At 32.3% G+C, this 20,253-nt stretch overlaps 3 protein-coding genes across 3 annotated transcripts; all 3 read left to right on the forward strand.

Moving 5' to 3' along the window:
• The first annotated feature begins 1,180 nt into the window (after positions 1-1,180).
• Positions 1,181-3,832, forward strand: LOC145086277 (Ubiquitin-conjugating enzyme family protein). Its single transcript, XM_079024032.1, has 11 exons — positions 1,181-1,320; positions 1,805-1,870; positions 1,981-2,048; positions 2,262-2,295; positions 2,388-2,457; positions 2,602-2,659; positions 2,777-2,905; positions 2,975-3,066; positions 3,158-3,245; positions 3,340-3,418; positions 3,513-3,832. Exons 1-11 carry the CDS (start codon positions 1,314-1,316, stop codon positions 3,578-3,580), a joined length of 759 nt encoding a protein of 252 aa, XP_078880158.1. The 5' UTR covers positions 1,181-1,313; the 3' UTR covers positions 3,581-3,832.
• Positions 3,833-5,014: 1,182 nt separating this feature from the next.
• Positions 5,015-9,266, forward strand: LOC145086288 (ubiquitin carboxyl-terminal hydrolase 6-like). The gene is made up of 17 exons (XM_079024043.1): positions 5,015-5,266; positions 5,643-5,788; positions 5,865-5,900; positions 6,002-6,109; positions 6,185-6,285; positions 6,373-6,499; positions 6,606-6,665; positions 6,756-6,823; positions 6,929-6,979; positions 7,076-7,184; positions 7,291-7,379; positions 7,491-7,560; positions 7,639-7,719; positions 8,280-8,375; positions 8,629-8,746; positions 8,851-8,925; positions 9,052-9,266. The coding sequence occupies exons 1-17, from the start codon at positions 5,257-5,259 to the stop codon at positions 9,105-9,107; spliced, it is 1,401 nt and encodes a 466-aa protein (XP_078880169.1). The 5' UTR covers positions 5,015-5,256; the 3' UTR covers positions 9,108-9,266.
• Positions 9,267-15,782: 6,516 nt separating this feature from the next.
• On the forward strand, positions 15,783-16,463 carry LOC145054247 (uncharacterized). Its single transcript, XM_079002399.1, has one exon. The coding sequence runs from the start codon at positions 15,783-15,785 to the stop codon at positions 16,461-16,463; it is 681 nt and encodes a 226-aa protein (XP_078858525.1).
• Positions 16,464-20,253: the final 3,790 nt, after the last annotated feature.

Here is a 20,253-nt window from a genome sequence, read left to right on the forward strand (position 1 = left end):
TGTATTTTCTTTTTTCTTTTTCTTTTAATAAAAGTATTTGAATAAATAATAAAAAAAACTGAAAAAATAAAAAGATAGGGCAAAATGGTCATTATTAAAAAATTTAAAGTAAATTGGACCAAAGTGGTAAGAAAATGAAAACCTTTGGACCATTAGTGCTAGTCCAAACCTGTTTGGCCCAAAGTGGCAATTTCGAACTAACCACAGGGACCATTCTTGCAATTTTGTCTTTATGATAATGTTTATAACTAAAAATATATTTAAGTTAATAAATTAAGTATATTATATGAAAATATGAAAAGTTGGGAGTTTCAAATGAATGTGGTGAAAGAAAAAATATTTTCTTTATAATATAGGTTATTTTGTTCTAACTATATCTATTATGTGCATGTAGGATTGATTTTGGACCAATCATTTTAGTTATTTTAATAAAGTAATTAATGCATATTACATGTTAAAGATATAATGAACATTAATTAAACCTTCAACATTTAATATGTATTAATTACCTTCTTAAAATAACTAAAATGATTAGTTCAGAATCAATCCAAAAAGCATACAATAGATAGTAAAAACATTTGAACCTAACTCTCTCTATATATAGGGCGTGTTTAGCAAAAATAGTTGTTAGCTGGAGGCGAGTAACTGTTAGCTAGTAGCGGGTAACTGATAGCGTGTAGCAGGTAGCTGGTAGCGGAAAGCTATAACTTGTATTTGTTATATGAATGTTTGACAAAAGTAGCTGAAAGCTTTTGAAATATATAAAATTACATAAAAAGATAATTGATTAAAAATAAACAAATATATAAATATATTTTTAAAGATTATTATGAAAATTGATTTCAAAAGCTCAGGAGCGTTTTGTTAAACGCTACATGGAGTAGCTTTTAAAATCGGAACGTTTTATTAAAACTAAAAGCTAAACGCTCCTACTGCCAAACGAAACTTTTTGTTTAATCTAGAAACCTAAAAGCTAGAAACTCCCAAATATTTTCAAAAAATGCGGATAATAACTTTTATCAAAAATACTTTTTAAGTCGAAGCAAAATCCCAAGCCCACCTTGGCTTGGCTACTCTATTGTTGTCTGTTGACGGAAACGGCTCGGTAACGGTGATATAACGCGATCCTACGCTAACTACAATACGTACTAAAACACTCGAATAAAACCCAAGTCGTACTGTGAACTGTGTTTTTGATTACTGGCCTAGGTTTTTAAAGAGCGATTGACGGAGAGAGTGGCCGTGACTGAATCGGAAGACACGTAGTACGAATTTCGGAAGATAAAGTATAATCGGGAGTTTACAACCGCAGAATGACAGGTATTCGATTATAGATGAATCTTTGTGAAACACTATACGATTTATGTTGAAGATTTGATGCTTTGTGTTGGAAAACAGTATAAGTTCTATCTAGAGTTTATTTAGGTTAGTAATTGCTTATACGTATCGGTGTATCTTTAGAATATGATTGTAATCCAAACGAGGTAGAGTTGATTTGGGGATATTTTTGCTATCTTACTGCTTAATACGTTATTGCTTGGAATGTGGGAACTTTATTTTGTGCATGGCGTGCTCATAGCTGAAATGGGTAGTCCGATTAGATCTAAGAGGGTCCTGTAGAGTAGATTAAGTGTGATGGAATCTTGATATTAAGGATTTCAAGTCATTTGGAATGTGGGATAATCATATTTAAGCAGCCTTACTGCATAATTGAACTGTGTAAAAGGCCCATGTTTGTCAGCATGAATTTTGGATTAACAAGGAAAGGATATGAAATCCCTGTTCACTGAAATGTTCATAACAGACCATGTGCAGGAGCAGGAGATGGAAATCGAAGCTTTAGAAGCCATTCTTATGGATGAGTTTCAAGGTTTGCACCTTAAATAATACTTGACATTCATTTTGGTCTTTCTAGGTTTCTTATATTTAACTTCCAAATTCAAACTCGTGACAAGCATTTTGTTTTAATGTATTTGCCAGAAATCCACCCGAGTGAAAGTGGATTGAACACTTCAAAACGATGTTTCCAAATTACTTTGTCTCCACAGGTACCCAATTTCATTACATTATTTAGTCAGTTTTCTTCTTTTTCATGATGAGATCTCATAGTAAGCTACTGGTTGATTAATGGCACCCAAGGGATATTAGAAGTACCATTAATTCACAAATAAAGAACACATTGTATGGAATCAAATAAAAGGCATGAATTTACACAGAAAACCTTGTACTAGCACTGAGTATGTTGCTTTGTTTTTTTTCAGGACGATGAGAATGATGAATCTTTCAGCACTCCAGGTTTTTATCTTTCATTTTGTTGTTAAAGATTACAGCTTGAGGAGAGGCTTAAATTTCTTGATAATGTTGGTTTTTGCTAAATTTTGTTGCAGTTCAGTTGGGGTTAATATTCTCACATACAGAAAAATATCCAGATGAAATACCACTCCTAAATGTGAAAAGGTGATTTACTATAGCATTTCAAAACATGCAATAGTTTCATTTGGGTATTATATGATCAACATGGATGGTTGTTTTATTGATGTAATTTGCATGCTCATATTTTATGATGAACTCTGTAACTAATTAATCCTCCCTTCTTATCAGTATAAGAGGAATTCACACCTCGGATCTCAAAGTATTGAAAGAAAAGCTTGAACAAGAGGTAAAAGAGATCATGTTTCATTTAATTGTTTTGTCTTATGGTTTTCATCAGCATATTCAATGTTCCAACTTCCATTAAACCCTAAAGAAAGCTTTGTTTTTGTGGAGATATTTGCAGGCATCAGAGAATCTTGGAATGTCTATGATCTACACTCTAGTTAGCTCAGCTAAAGATTGGCTTTCTGAATTATATGCTCAAGATGCTGACAATGATGATGGTGAAGAGGAGGTTGCAGAAAAGGATGAGGTATATCATTAATTGAAATTGAATTTATTATTAAGGTTTGATTTGATGAATGGATTTGGGGGTTTATAGGTAATTGTGCCTCATGGAGAACCTGTGAACATTGATACATTTGTGGCATGGAGAGAGAGATTTGAAGCAGAATTGGCCCTTCAAAGAGCCAAGTAACTTCTCTAATGCAATTTGCAAACACTTGAAGTTTAAATACATTCTATTTTATGATCTAAAAAATAAGTTTGTTTTTTCTATTTCCAGGCTGATGCCAGAATCAGCTCTTTCAGCACCCAAAGAAAAGAGACTCTCAGGCAGACAGTGGTTTGAAAGTGGAAGAGCTTCTTCTGTGGTAAGGTTTTCAGTGCTGATTTATGTAAAAAAGGAAAATGGGTTAAATGGCATAAACCGTTTTATTAAAAGAATTATGTTATTATTCTTGGCAGAAAGGTGCAGTACCAATGGAAGATGGATCTGAAGAAGAAGATGAAGATTTTGATTTTGATGATGAGGATGACTTTGAAGGTTATTTTTGTCTTTTTGACTTGTCTTCACATTTGATCAGTTTTATAACAGCTAATTGAATAATAATAATAATATCATCTTTATTTGGTTGCAGATGATGAAGATGACATGCTTGAGCACTATCTAGCTGAGAAATCAGACTCCTCAGTGAGAGCTACTTAGAGGGCATCAGACATGTAATATTTTTCAAGTTGAAAAAGAACGTTTTACACCTACCTACAATCGTTTTTACACTTTGCAAGACTGTGATTGTAAGATCGGTTGGAGATTTTAAAGATCCTGCTAAAATGAACTAGTCTCCAAATATGTGCGTAAGGTGTTTTTTGTGTGGTGTCTGTTATAACTTTATGTTGATTAAGACATCTGGAATCAACTTTAAGTTCTTAAGCAGTAACATTATTCCATTGGATGCAATCCGTAAGAGTTAGAAAGAAAACATCTTAACCCGAAAAAAAAAAATATATTTATTGTCATCATGTACAACTAACGACTGAAGATTACAAATGGACTAACATGGATGCTCTATCTAATGCAAGATCAATGGATCAAGTTGTGCTGCTTTGCGAGCCTTCCTGTGGTGTGCAATGCTTAGGACGAATTGGATTTGAATGAATAATTTTCTTTGACTTTGCATGGGTTTGTCTTTTGTGAAAATAAATGACAAATTTTATAGGGTTTAAATACACTTAAAACTTAACGATCAAAATAAAGGTTAATGAGGTGCGATAAGATTGGGGATAAACTCTTATGATCGTAGTCGAGATCTTACAATTTCAATATAAATTTTGCTTTAGAATCGGTTGTAGTATGATTGTGATAACCTCATTATATAAAATATGTTTAAAGTTTTAATGACGACTTTTTGACACCTAAAAATCAACTCGGCATTTATTTTCCCTATAAAAAATTTCTCACATTTAGGCGAAGGTTTAGAAAAAGAAAATTATCTAAAATTTCTTTCTCTTTTTTCATCTTGCCAATAAACTCGAGATCAAGAATTCTTTTTGGCTTTCAAAGACGTCTCTTCAAATTTCTTAGATCATCTTCAATTTTGTAAAGATTAATGATATCATATTTAGCTATTAAAATGTTTTTTTTACTACATGTTTATTTTTTGAATTTGTATTTTGTATAATTAAAATTCACCATTTAGTTATAGTTTGTTACTTTCCTAATTATATTTAAGCTTTATGTTTCTATTCTTTATTGAATAAATTTATTTATTCAATAAAGAATCATAAATAGTTCTATCATTTTTACTTTTATAAATATATGCATAATAACTTTATCATTTTTATATATTAATTATTTTTTATTTTTTTGTTTTGTATAAATATAATATGATATTTATGTCATTGTATGTCTGAAAAACAAGATGTTAACATAGGATTATATTATTTCATGTTTTATAGATAAAAATCTTAAAAAATGTTTAATTATTATGGATGTTCTTAGTTCTTACAACCAATTACAGAATCATCTTTGCTCAAGCTTAGAAACCAAAATCAAGCAATTTCTTTTTTCAAATTTAAAATACGTTAATTTTTATTGAAGTTTGAAGCTTAAAGTTTAAACCCGACCACACCGACCCGAGTCCGAGCGGTCAAACAACCAAAAACAACCCAAAAACGGCGCCCCTTCTTCCCTCCACCACCCGCCATTCCTTCACGAAATACTCTTCCGTGGACAATTGGACATCTGCATTTCTTGTTCTCAAAGATTTAACTTGCTTCATCGTTTATCTTAGCCCTTTCCTTCAAGCAATCAAAACAACACATAACTCTTGGTTTTCTCCCATTCAATCGATCCAATCCAACAGTCGAAAAGTCCGTCTAACTATGCCCACAGGTGAATTAACCTTTCGCTTGCTGATTCATGATCAAATCACTGTTTATTCACTCGGATTTTCTTTTTTCTTACAAAGAAAATACAACTTACTGCTAGTAAGTTGAGATCATCGGTTACGTTGATTTAATCCATTGTTTATTATTTTATGTATTTAGGGCTCAACATGGTATATTCATGTAGTTTTTGTCTTTCGTGGATTGAATTTAAGGAACCAATCTTGATTTTCTTATGTTTTATAACTTAAAAAAAAGCGAGTAATTATCAAACGGTGTTTGGATGGGTGGTTTTAAAGTGATTATCGTGACAATTAGATAATCAATTGCTCGTTTACGATTACGTTGTTTACACTTTACACTGCTCTTTATCTTATTTACAGTCAGTGTAAAATGGCAAAAAGAGCTATACCGGGATGTGGAGATAGATACAACTCAGCCTCCATACGTCTTCAAATGTCAATTATATGACCTCACAGGAGTTCCACCTGAAAGGCAAAAGATAGTGATGAAAGGTGGATTATTAAAGGTAATCACATTCTTCTATGGCTATTGTTTCTTGACACGATTCAACTAATTTCTCTATTTCTTGTTTTCATGATTAGGATGACTCCGACTGGTCAAAAATGGGGGTGAAAGAGGTAAATAAAACGTTTCTACAGCTTTCTATTCTTTCCATGAATCGATCCTAGTGGTAATTGGTAACCAATAACCATTGGCATTGCTTTATTACATGATATAGGGGCAAAGGTTGATGATGATGGGAACAGCAGATGAGATTGTGAACGCCCCTGAAAAGAGTCCAGTTTTTATGGAAGACCTTCCAGAAGAAGAACAAGTAGTTGCTGTGGTAGGGTTGTTGACTTATTTTCAATTTCTTTTAAAGATTGAATTTTATTGCCAAGTTGTCATAATGTTTTATTAGGGTCATTCTGCTGGATTATTCAATTTGGGAAACACCTGCTACATGAACTCCACAGTCCAATGCTTGCATTCGGTTCCTGAGCTCAAATCTGCATTAATTGAGTGAGATTTCTTATTTCTTTTTGTATTAGTAATATTCAATCGTATTTTAATCCATTGAATGTTTTTAAGCACTGATTTATTGCTCAGGTATCCTCAATCTGGAAGAAGCAATGATTTAGATCAGTCTTCTCATCTTTTGACTGTTGCAACAAGAGACTTGTTTAGTGAGCTTGATAAAAATGTTAAGCCAGTTGCACCAATGCAGTTCTGGATGGTACTGTTTTTTCTCAATAACTCTTAGAATTTTTTATTTTTGTTACAATACAATAAATATGTAATTAACCTTATGTAATGAAGTTATATATGTTATAATTTCATAGGTATTGCGGAAAAAATATCCTCAGTTTGGCCAGCTGCATAATGGGTCCTTTATGCAACAGGTTTCTTTTATTTTCATTTATTTTTTCTATCACATTCACTACTCAAAAGTTTTTATTTTGTATATTTGACAAGGGTTTTGATTACATCAGGATGCTGAAGAATGCTGGACACAGATTTTGTATACTCTATCCCAGGCCCTTAGAAGACCAAGTTCCAGGTATTTTGAGTCATTTTCATTCATTATTTTCTGCATATAATAATAAACTTCATAGCTCAAATAATTTAGAAAGTTAATAACACCTTTATCCTAATGGAATTGCAGTGAGAATCTTGATACAGTGAAGGAACTTTTTGGAATTGACCTAGTAAGCAGGTATCTTTTGGGTCCATTTTATATTAAAAATTTCTCTCATGATTTTTGTAAACAAGTTTCTATCATAATTACATATTTGTTTTGTTGCCTATGTAGGGTGCATTGTGCAGAAAGTGGTGAAGAAAGTTCAGAGACAGAATCAGTTTATTCTCTTAAATGTCACATATCACATGAGGTGAATCATTTGCACGAGGGCCTGAAACATGTAAGTTCTGTTTTATATAACTGTTAGGGACTCGTTTCATGATCTTTAAAGCCTAAGGGGTGTGAAGTGTAAATTTCCAAAAACATATCATATTCGATCTTTACAGGGGCTGAAGTCAGAGCTGGAAAAGGTTTCCCCAACTTTAGGACGGAGTGCAGTTTATTTAAAAGATTCACACATAAATGACTTACCAAGGTAACAAACTCTATTATTTTTATATTATATTATAAACTTATGAAGGAAAGGATGTAACTTTAAAACTGTATTATAACATTTTTGAGTATTAAACTATTCTTTTGTTTCAAGGTACCTGACTATTCAGTTTGTTCGATTTTTCTGGAAAAGGGAATCTAATCAGAAGGCAAAGATCTTGAGGGTAACAAATATATCAATCATTCATTAACTTTTCATATAATCAAAATTTATTGATTATGCATTTTCTGGAATATTTCAGAAAGTCGATTATCCATTGGAGTTGGACATTTTTGATCTTTGTTCTGACAATCTTCGCAAACAGCTGGAAGTTCCTCGACAGGTTTATAAATTTTACCCTTCATAAATATTATCCATATTTGATAATAGCAACGTACTTATATATATATATATATATATATATATATATATATATATATATATATATATATATATATATATATATATACACACAGAATAACAATATGTAACAAATAAAGTATGTTACTCATATTGGTAGCAAAATGCAAAGTAATGTTGCTACTTACTATTATTAGTAAAAAAAATATATGCAAGTATGTTGCCATTATGGACAATATATATATATATATATATATATATATATATATATATATATATATATATATATATATATATATATATATATATATATATATATTGTCCATAATGGCAACATACTTGCATATATTTTTTTTACTAATAATAGTAAGTAGCAACATTACTTTGCATTTTGCTACCAATATGAGTAACATACTTTATTTGTTACATATTGTTATTCTGTGTATATACATAGTTTAAGAATTGTAAATAAATTGCTATTCTTGTATATTTATTTATTTGTGTTTTTGTTTCTCATTTGGATTTTTAGCTTTAATTTTCTAGATGTTAAGAGACGAGGAAGGTAGGAAGGCTGGTTTAAAACTCAAAGAACAGAGCTCCATTGCAGTAGACAATGATGTTAAGATGTCTGACACAGAGGTCAGTATGGTAATTTTGTTAAAACTTAAGGGCATTCATGTCTTTTTCCACTGACCGGAGGTCCCACCTTTTTCAATGGGGGGCAAAAAGTTGCAAGTTTTTGTCCCATTGTCATCAATTCCAGTCTCAGTTCAATGCATTCCAAAAACAGTACAAACAGTGCCTACTTGAACAGATATGACAAAAGTTGCATTGTCTTTTTTTATTTTATTTATTTATTTATTTATTTTTTATTTTATAAATGTTGAAGCAGGGATCATCTGAGAAGAAAAATCGGTTGACCGGAGTGTATGATTTGGTGGCTGTGTTGACTCATAAAGGCAGAAGTGCTGATTCAGGTCATTATGTCGCGTGGGTCAAACAAGAAAATGGTCAGTCCTTCATACTCTTTTTTGTATATTTTTTTTTTAATAAAAAAATTGGTTTATGATAGTTGAATTTGACAAAATGTTCCTAATGATGAATTTTGGTAAAGGGAAATGGATAGAATTTGATGATGATAATCCAATTCCACAAAGGGAAGAAGATATAACAAAACTATCTGGAGGAGGTATGCTTCAATCATCCATGATTGTGAAAGATACTGTAGTTTGGATTTTTAATAATTAATTTAATACTAGTTTTATCACTTTATGTATATATATAATATTAATATACTAGTTATTTATTGTTGCAGGTGATTGGCATATGGCTTACATTTGTATGTACAAGGCCCGCACCATTGCCATGTAACGTTTTTCCATTTTGTTGTTTGTGTAATTTGATTATTAGAATACTGGATTTTTACGTGTCATTTGGTTGTTTGATACATTTGCTACTATATTTGTTGAGTTAAATATTGTTTATACTTACAAAAAAAAGTATATAGATGGTGAATTTGTTTGATGTTCATACTTGAAGAGGTTTAAGGGTATTATGGTCAATCAAACTCCACATCACGAAACAATCAAACTCCCCATCTCAACATAATAAATCGGCCAATAACTATCATTAATTGTTCTTATATTTGGGGCAATTATGATCCCATCCCCAAATAATAGTTCAAAGAAATTAAGGAACATTATTGTTTAAGTGATAATTTTTGTAGTATGTTATTTTACATTAGTAGTTTATAACCCGTGAGAACCACGGTTACAAATTTAATTAAACTTTAATAGTAAAAAACTCAAAATTATTAATCACTTATTTTAAATAAATTATTAATTAAGAGATTTTTTTAGTTATATAAAATTATAATCATTGATTTAAATAAATATGTAAAATTATATTACTTTATAATTTGTATTAAATTTATTTTAATTTTATTATAATGTTATTAATTTAATGTAATTAGAGTGAGAAATTTAAATTTTGAAATTTGAACTTGTATAATCAATAAGTTGATAAGTGACATGCATTAATTAGGAGATATAATAAGGTGACATATGGCAAAAGAAAAATAAAATATGCATTAATTATGAGGCCTAATATGGTGACATATGTCAAAAGAATAATAAAACTATTCTTTTATTAGAATAGGAATTTTTGAAAGTTTATGATCAATTATAACAATTATTTATGGACATTTTATGAGTTGAGTCATGAATAGATAGTTATATAATTTTGATTTGGTAAAAGTTAAGGGTTGATCAAGTTTGTTGATGACTCTAGTTAAATTTGTCAAATTTATTGGACACTTATAAATAGTTTTTCAAAATATTTTATTACTTTTATTAGTTTTAGTTAAATTAATCAATAAATGTTGCCAAAGTAACATTGATTGTGTATATTTATTATTGATACAACGTTAGACACAAATGAAGACTTAGTATGGCTTAATAACATTGTGTTTGTGATAATAGATTTATAATAATTATAACGTGACATCATGTGAACTATGTAGTTGGGTATATTGATTACAGTTAATTTTTGGTCTAAAGACCGAAAAATGATGTTGTGCCAAGTAACTTTACATATACCTACATCATGATAAAATAAAATTTTTGTATGAGTATGTTTGTTTTTATATCTTTTGTTTATGAATTAAGTTTCTATTGCTATCATACAAACATGTCTATCCAAGTGAAATAACATCTATAAGATGAATTCATTTGATCAAAAGGAGTTCAGAAAACTTAAAACAAGGATGAAATTAACATCATCTCACATAAGAAGGTCAAAATCAGAATCCACCATAACAAAGGTTTTGAAGATTCAAAATGACACTTAGATTAAATTAAGCAATGTAGAACTATACTGAGGTTGTATTGTTGATCTAATGACTGAAAGTAACTAGAATTTCATTTAAAATCTCCTAAACATCAAGTAATTTCAGATTTATGAAAACCCCCATGCCCTAGGTTGAATTCTAGAAGAAAACGGCTAGAGATTATACCATCCACTGTTTTAAATGATAATCCTAGTTTGAATCCTTCAAGTACACTTCCAAATGACTTCAATATTCCTTCCTAGCTTAGGGCGAGTGATTTTGAAATTCTTTATTGGCTTTTTGGAAAAGTTAGGTATTTATTTTTTTACTTAAAAAGTTAGTCTTTACCAAATATTTTTTTATTTTTATTTTTTTATTTTTTAATTTTTTAATTTTTTTCTTTTTAACTTATTGGCTTTTTGACAAATCAATAAATTAATAAATCATTTTAAAAAATTACAAACACCCCTTTAGAAATCGCCACACAAGAGCCATCCAATCCTGTTCAAAATGGAGAACGGAGAAGTTTTAAAGTTGAATTTTGGCACTTATAGTCCTTAAGTTTCACACTAATAACCCTAATTAACCTCTAAAATAAGTTTCGTAACATATTGGTCCAACTTATGATAATACAAGGTTAAACCCAAATTTTATGAAATTTGTAAATCTAATAATTCTGACTTAAATTTTCTGTTAACCTTAAGTTTCATCTTCTCATCATATTGAACACATTAACTTTTTAATTTTTTTATCAAAAAAACAAAATTTCAATCCTAAAATACAACTGTTATATATATATATATATATATATATATATATATATATATATATATATATATAAAATGTATGTATATATGTATATAATGTATGTATATATGTATGTGTGTGTGGATACGAACAAACCAAACGTTCAATGAACTGTTTACGAATTGTTTGACTAGAAGTTCGTTTAATAAATAAACGAACAAAAACATGATTTTTTTTTTCTTAGTTAAATGAGCGAACATGAACAACGGTCTTATTCATTTAGTATCTTTGTGAATGTTCATTTACAATATTATATTATATATTATTATACAACTAAATAAAGTGAGAGTGAAGCTTTTAAGTGTGGTTCAAGTTTTGCAACTTAGAGATTTTGTTAATGTTAGTACGATCAACATATTAGAAGTGTCGACGTCATGGTTTACGATTCTTGATTTGAATCTTTATGTTCATTTAAGGGTTTTTTTTTTTTTTTTTTTTTTTTTTTTTTTTTAATGTTTTTTCATTTATGATTGTTTTTGTGCGTACATTTATGTTCGTTTTTTATTTTAACAAACATAAATGAATGAACACGAACAAAATAATTTGTTAAACAAACAAATGCGGACAATAAACTGTCTAGTTAACTTAAATGAACGAACACGAACAATGTGACATCCCCATATTTAAGGTCATTTTAAAACTTTTTCTTTATGCTTATTTTGAATCAGAGTGATCTTTATAAATGCAAAATTGGTCACATAAAAAGTATTTCCAAAGAAAACGTTTTTCACCGTTTATTAAAACTTGGGATGTCATAACTTATATAAAACATAAGCATAAACATTATTGGCCTTACATTAACTTCTTATACTAAAGGCCTAGACTCCTCAAATCTCTCATGGTATTGTACCTTCATACTGTTTCCTGTGATACAAAGAAACTGGATGGGTCAGGTTGGGAAACCTGGTGAGCACATAGGGTTTTCAACCCATGATATTGTAATTATATATTTTTCACAATAAACAAATAATCCAGATTACCCGTTCTCGTTATCCTTACTCTCTAACCCTTAATGATAATCTCAAGAGACCTACCCAAAAGGGATCTCAAAATCTAGACAATACTGCTCTGGGGAATCCGTAACAATACGTGTCAACAAGGCAACCCTGAGGGGGGATAAAGTATCCGAATAAACAAATTTCATTTTTCCTTGAAAAGTATGATCATTAATACCTACAGGTGGCAAACCTGCTAGTGTTCCACTAGACTACCTAGAATAGTCAGTGGTTGTCACCTATACTCTGCTAGATGACTGGTCCCGATAATACATTGTGCGAGATCTCACAATTATTTTATTTTCCTAAAAAAGCCTTTACTACCCAAGCCATTATTTTATCTTTCTTAAAACCCTTCACTACCTAATGAGTATATGATAAAGTAATTTATATAAATAAAATAATATCATATTATAGCACAAATATCAAGTACACATATAATAAACACATATAACATTTAATAGATACTTCATATCTATGTGTAAGCTGAAAATAACTATGCACTCACTTGATAAAGTGGATGACTGGTGACTTGGGCAGAGCTTCGCCTAATACCTTGACTTTTCCCCTTGATTATTACTAAGTCTTAGTCTGATATTACTTATGACTAATGATAGTCTAGATTTCTCAACAATCTAAATGTCTATATCAAGATCTATCGAGTAAGAAACAACAAGGTATGATCATATCGGAGGTAGGGTCCGTTTGGTATAAAGAGTATACTGTTTGGAAATCCCATTTTAAATACTTCACGAAATCCAGCCTAGACATCACTCCCGTAAGTAGACCAATCAATATAATGACTTTGGAATCACCGATAAATCTTAAATATAGGTTCATAATAACGACTATGACTATAATTATAAGTTACACTTAAAGAAGAGTAAGTGTAGCTCAACTTACATAGTATTATGATGAAAACCGGGAATTATGCCGGCATAAATCTGACTCGAGAGCTAATAATCGCGGGCTACTGACACCGCAGAGCCTCACTAAAGTAACCAGGGAATAGAGAGTAAAAGACTAGAGATTTTTTTTGAACTGACAAATATAAATATATAATCTACTCCTAAACTAAGATTTCACTTATGTCCACGACGAGATTTGAATCCTCGACCTCAAAGAGGGAGGGCACCACCTAATACCTTTGGGCTAGAAGCCCTTTGGTAGTAAAAGACCAGAGATACAAGAGAAATTCCAGAGAGGATATGAAGGAATGAGGTGAAAAATGAGGCTGGAAATAAGAAAATATATAGACCCAAACAGTGAATGCGCGCCACACAAGTGGTCGAAGTGCGTCGCACAAATGGTCAGAAGGGTGACGTGGCCTGATCGTATTGTGACAGATGGCAAAATCTTAGAGGCTGTCAGATGCGCCACACATGCTGTATGTGCGTGCAGTTGCGCGCATAATTTTTTATTTTCTTTAAAATTTTACATCTTCTTCATATGAGCTTCGTTTTCGACACGTTTTATATCTATGCGTATCTATTGACGAGATCTACAACTTTTATTTAGACTTCGTTGACTAATCTTGACTTTGTTTTTAAAGTTATATTTTTAACAGACTTAAATTGTTAAATTCCGTTAAAAATTCACAACTCTCTCGTCCAACGTCCGTTCTCGACTATCTTTATATCGACGGAAACGAACTCCTGTTAACGAGATCTTCAACTCTCATTTAGATTGTTTTTCCTAACAATTGACCAATTTCAATTTCGGTTTCTGAGCCGTATACCGCTACGTTGAAACTTTGAAAAATCATAACTTCCTCACGAAGTCAGATTTGAACGTTCTCTATATTCCCGTTCTCGGTTTTACGACTACTACGACCTTTGTTTAGATTACTTAGGCTAATAAGTAATCTATCAAAAATTCATTTTTTACAATACGTAAAATCGTGTCAGTTTAATCGCGAAACTTCGAAGAAGCATAACTTCTTCATACGAAGTCGGATTTCAGTGTTCTTAATATGCACAAAATCCTTATCTCATATACTATATTGTTGGTTAAGATTATTTATTCTAAATAATCTTCTATCAAAGCAATCTTATTTATCTTTTATTATATCATAATTGTTTCAGCATGAGTTTGCGAGCGTTACAAACAAACCATTGTTCATTTGTTTATAACACTATATAGATCTAATTTAGATTTATTTCAATAAATAAGAAAATTATATATATATATATATATATATATATATATATATATATATATATATATATCATATTTAGTTATTTAATTTAATATCAATTATAAATATATTTATAAAAGATAAAGCTTATATAAACTGATTGGTCATGCATATAAATATTTTTTCTAAAAAACTTTACCATATTGGAAACATGCTTTGTGGTTTTTTTTTTCTATGCCGAATATTGTATAGAGGTGACATCGTGACCGGTTCAGTTTTCATAGTTGAACTGTTACACCGGAACTGGTTCAATTTTCATGTATATTGAAATATTATTATACCATATTAGTTTAATAAAACACTTTAACAGTTTAATAAAACACTTTAATAATTAATTACATATTTATAATTGGTTTATATGCATGACAAATTAGTTTTTGATACACGTTGACCTGAATCACTTTTTGTTAAAAGTTTTTATAAATAATTACTGTGTTAGATAAGATTAAAAAAACATATGATTTGAATAATAATTAATTTAGTTATTAAAAAAATTCACTTTGAACAATATCCAGGCGTTCAATCCATTTTCATATATTTAAAATACATAGATCTTCTGGTTTTAGTGTTTTACCCATGCATATAACTGTTTAATGTAACAGATAATTAAAGTATGGCTTATTGATAAGTAAATGATTCGAAATTATCACATCTACATTTTGATAAAATATAGTTAAGAAAAGTGAACCATGAATCGAATAAATCAGTACAATCCAGCCCATAATTTGCGTATAGGATCCGGCTTAAAACGCATGGATACAATGGGAGAAAGAGAGACCAACACGTCCAGCTTTATTTGTAACACGAAAATGGGAATATAAATATATAATTATATAAAACACATGCAAATATAACAACACAAGGATTACATGGTTTGAATAATGTGTGACCTATGTCTATCACCACCCTATGACACTAACGCCGAATGGTATACTAACCACGAGGCACTTTGTGGTTGAGGTGGCCACGAACCACGCTCGTGCACACCGCCCCGGTGGTTCGTGGTAGGTCGTGCTCGTTGTCATTCGTGTTCCCGACGACGGATTCAAACGAGAATGGTGATTGGTGTTCGATTTTTTGGCCGTTGAACGGCTATTTTAGCCGTTTTTTTTTCAAACATAATTTACTAATTATAAATAACACTTCTATTATACCAAAATTTACACCCCATTCTATTCTCTAAAACCACAAAACACATACACATGGATCCCACAATACATATGGAATTTTTAAAAAGTTTTGATTCGGATGACGACGTAGAATTCGTCGAGACATTCTTCAATGTTGTGCAACACGTTCACGCCGAAGAAAGTTCGAATGCAGCGCGTACAAGGGCGGTCGTCAATCGCGATCGCCAAGCCGCACACGACTTATTGGTACGCGATTATTTTGCCGATAATTGTCTTTATAATGATGACTCGTTCGAACGTCGTTTCCGTCTGAATAAGGCTATATTTTTACGTATTAGTAATGTTTTAGAATCTCGTTATGATTTTTTCAAACAAAAACCCGACGCTAGAGGAAGAATGAGTTTTAGTAGTATACAAAAATGTGCGGCTGCTCTTAGGTATTTGGGATACGGTATAGCATTTGATGCATCTGACGAATACTTGAAAGTATCCGAGAGGACCACAGTTGAATGCGTAGATTGGTTTTCTGCATGTGTTTATGAGGTTTTTCACGAAGAATATTTGCGTAAACCTACTCAACGTGATATTGAGAGATTATATTCGGCTCACGAAGAGAGGCATGGATTTCCTGGTATGCTTGGCAGTCTAGATTGTACGCATGTGGCTTGGGAAAAATGTCCAACTGCATGGCGTGGTCAGTTCACTCGAGGAGATATAGGTGAACCAACTATCATCCTAGAAGCTGTTGCATCTCAAGATTTGTGGATATGACATGCATTTTTTGGAGTAGCGGGGTCTAACAACGACCTTAATGTTCTTGGTCAGTCTCCACTTTTCAACGATATTTGGATCGGCAAAGCACCTGATATGATGTTCACGGTAAACGGGCACGCGTACAAATACGGTTACTACCTTGGTGATGGAATATACCCGGATTATTCTATATTGATGAAGGCATAATCGGTTCCTTAAAGTGAAAAAGCAAATTTTTTTACAAAAAAACAGGAATCGGCGAGAAAGGATATCGAGAGGGCATTTGGAGTCCTTAAGCAAACATGGCATGTAGTGAAATATGCTACACGACTCTGGGATAAAGAAAGAATTAAACGAATGGTCCTAGCATGTATTATAATGCATAATATGATTATTGAAGATGAAGGTCGAGCGATTTGCATGTATGATCCGAACGACGTTGTCGTTCCAATTGAGGAGTTTGTACCCGGAACGAATGCTTTTTTTAGAGCGAGTTGTTGAAATTCATAACAGTGAAACGTGTTTCAATCTTCGAGAAGATGTCGCGGAACATTTGTACCAACATAGCATGAACGGACGATTAGGATTTTTATATGTACGTTTGTTCGTTTTCTTATTAATGTAATGTTTTTTTTTTCTAGATTAACTAAGTAATGTATTTTAAAGTTGTTATTTTATTTTTATAATTAATGAAAAAATAGTTTTAAAAAAATGAATGTAACATCCAAAATTTCGAAACAATTAAAACTTTTCAAAAACACCCATTTTATTAACATTGTTACAAAAAGGTTTTCAATACATTATTTAACAGAGTAATTTTTTCCAGGTTCATATCATAAAACACCAACGCGAGGAACGGTACGATCACGCCCTTGCCCTGCCACAGACTCTTGAGAACCTGAAACATAAAACCACAACTGTAAGCCCGAAAGCTTAGTGAGATACCCCCAAAATACCAACCACATATACGCCTTTCCAGGCCCTGACCTTCCGGTCCATGTGTCTCAGGGGACTTCCGTCCCTGCTGGGTAAACCTTCCGGTCCTACCCACGCCGACCTTCCGGTCCATCACACAACATATTGCCTTCCGACCCATAACATATCGCCTTCCGGCCCATAAGCATAAAATGCATATATAACATAACAAATAATCATATAGCAGTTCATAGACAACAATCGATCAACAGATCACATATCATAGCATTACTCTACACAAGATACCGGTCTGGCCGGTCACTAGCATAACATTACCCTATGAATCAGTCAACATACTAAATGCATACATACGCCTTTCCAGGCCATGACCTTCCGGTCCACATAGTAATGCCTTCCGGCCCATAACATGTATTGCCTTCCGGCCCATAACATATAACAACTGACAACTACCCGGATTTCCATCCGATTAAAGGGTCGGCCTTGGTGCCATAAACCCTAGCGATATAGTGAGGATAACTCACCTCAAAACTGCCGACTGAACAGATAGCTCAAGCTGCTCCGATCACTGATACGATCTCCACCTCTGGATAGCCACCAATGCCCTGAACTCAAACAATAAACAACAATTACCAAAATACCCCTGGAACCACTGGTCAATCCTTGGTCAAAGACACGGTCAAGGTCAACCCCTGACTGACCCTACTCGCCGAGTCAATCCTATGACTCGCCGAGTCCCCATACTCAGAACTTCGCTTAACCCGCGACCTAACTCGCCGAGTCACCCCACGACTCGCCGAGTTCAACGACTCTGAGTCCACTCGCCCTTGACTCACCGATTCCTTAAGATTCCCTTTCTACACGTCGAGTATCCCCTTTTTACTCGACGAGTTCCTCCTGGAAGAATCGCGGGGCCACCCCGACTCAACTCGCCGAGTCTGAAGAACAACTCGACGAGTCCCAGTTAATCTTCAAGCTACTCGCCGAGTCTGCTCATCGACTCGGCGAGTCCATGCCATGCAACCGCTCAACTGTATCCTGGGATAGTTATGGTTCCGAAATACACAAGCATGGGACCTTCTGGACCTCTAAAGGTCCTAATACAGGGTTATATTCGTTCGGGTAACAAGGTAATAATCCATCTAATCATCAAATGGGTTCCATAAACCCTAGATCCATGCACACATCAATATAACATAAATGATTCAAAATGTTACCTGAATAACGCACTCTCTGTGTCCCCAAACCTCAGAACTCGAATCCCTTGCAGTTCCTTTAGTCAAGACTCTTCTCCTCCTTGCACCACAATCTCTTCAAGTCACCAATGGCCTTCAATCTTGCTCTAGATGCCCACAGCCGCTTAGGGTTCTTCTCAATCGACTAAAAGACGAACAATGACGGCATATAATGCGTTATATACGACCCAAACCTGAACGGTTAGGGTTTTCGCTAAACAGCGTAGACTCGCCGAGTCCATATCTGGACTCGTCGAGTCCAGTCGCGAACCCGCGACCCGGTCTGCGATCCTACTCGGCGAGTCTAGGCTCCAACTCGCCGAGTCCCCTCTTAAAACACCCCAAAATCATAATTATATCAATATTTGGAATTCCGGGCTGTTATAATGAATGCTTTTTAATTATAAAAAATGAATTTTATTGTAATTTTTGAATTAAAAAAAAGTAATTTTATTGTATTTTTGAATTAAAAAAAAATAAAAATAATGATGTGGAGTGGTGTGTTAGTGGTAGGTATCTCATGTTAGTGGTAGTGGAATGTGGTGCTGATGTGACACCCACCACATATGTGGTATGTGGTGGGTATAACGGATGGTCTAATGAGTCTATTATTGAGTTTCACTAAGGCATGGGAGGGATTTTTTACAATTGCATTGCATATAAGATATATTTATAGGTTGAGAACCATATATCTCCTTTTAAAATTGCTTTTATAATTGGAACCGCTTCGTAGCTGTCACTTTAGGAAACATAACCGATGTCACTTGTTACAGTTTGTGTTTTTAAAAGTGGGAACCTCAAAGAGACTGGTCCTGGTTTTTTTTTTTTTTTTTTTTGGAAATGTTACGACAAAATAGTTTAATTTTCAGGCTGGAAGGAGTGGTGCCAACTATACACAATGCTACCTCCTTCCAAACAAACACTAGCCAAATCTTGACAAGAGAAGAGAGACTTGGTGAACAGATGACTAACCAGTTTGTTTGTTTATTTATTTTTTTTTTTTCACCTCTTGCCGAAAAGAAGGGTCAGTATGCCCTTGGCATGCCGATCAGCTTGCCGCCCCACTCGTCACTGATAATATCAATGAATAATGTTTGCTATTATTCTAATATCGTTTCTATGATGATGTCAAATCGTCAAAACTATCATTATTTTCTTTGAGGTACAAGACGTCGAATGGTCAAATCTGTCATTATTTTCATTGAGGTTTTGAAGATGTCAAATTGTCAAATATTGTCATTATTTTCTTTGAGGTTTTGATGCATGTCTATTCCTTCCTGTGTCCAAATTAATAGATTATAACTTTCATTTTACCCACTAAACTATCAAACTATATGGCATTATAAATTTTTTAAATAAATTTGCAGCATATTATTTGACCATGTTTCTTAATTGTAATTTATTTGTGCATTATATATATATATATATATATATATATATATATATATATATATATATATATATATATATATATATATATAAAGACGGTATCATGCTGATGTAGATTTTCACTAACACTCCCCTCAGAATCAAGACTCAATAAGGATAGACAATGATATATATATATATATATATATATATATATATATATATATATATATATATATATATATATATATATATAACGGCAAATAAAAAAA

This window comes from Lactuca serriola, chromosome 1 (genome assembly GCF_051521515.1).
Source record: "Lactuca serriola cultivar US96UC23 chromosome 1, Lser_US96UC23_V15, whole genome shotgun sequence".
In the NCBI taxonomy this organism is placed as follows: domain Eukaryota; kingdom Viridiplantae; phylum Streptophyta; class Magnoliopsida; order Asterales; family Asteraceae; genus Lactuca; species Lactuca serriola.

Excerpts from the sequence above, each read along its gene's own strand:
- LOC145086277 (XM_079024032.1), top strand. Across the intron at positions 2,906-2,974 it reads AGGTTGCAGAAAAGGATGAG|GTAATTGTGCCTCATGGAGA; the intron begins GTATATCATTAA and ends GGGGGTTTATAG. Across the intron at positions 3,246-3,339 it reads GTGGAAGAGCTTCTTCTGTG|AAAGGTGCAGTACCAATGGA; the intron begins GTAAGGTTTTCA and ends TATTCTTGGCAG.
- LOC145086288 (XM_079024043.1), top strand. Across the intron at positions 5,789-5,864 it reads TGAAAGGTGGATTATTAAAG|GATGACTCCGACTGGTCAAA; the intron begins GTAATCACATTC and ends TTTCATGATTAG. Across the intron at positions 6,500-6,605 it reads CACCAATGCAGTTCTGGATG|GTATTGCGGAAAAAATATCC; the intron begins GTACTGTTTTTT and ends ATAATTTCATAG.
- LOC145054247 (XM_079002399.1), top strand. The coding sequence starts at position 15,783 with ATGGAATTTTTAAAAAGTTTTGATTCGGATGACGACGTAGAATTCGTC.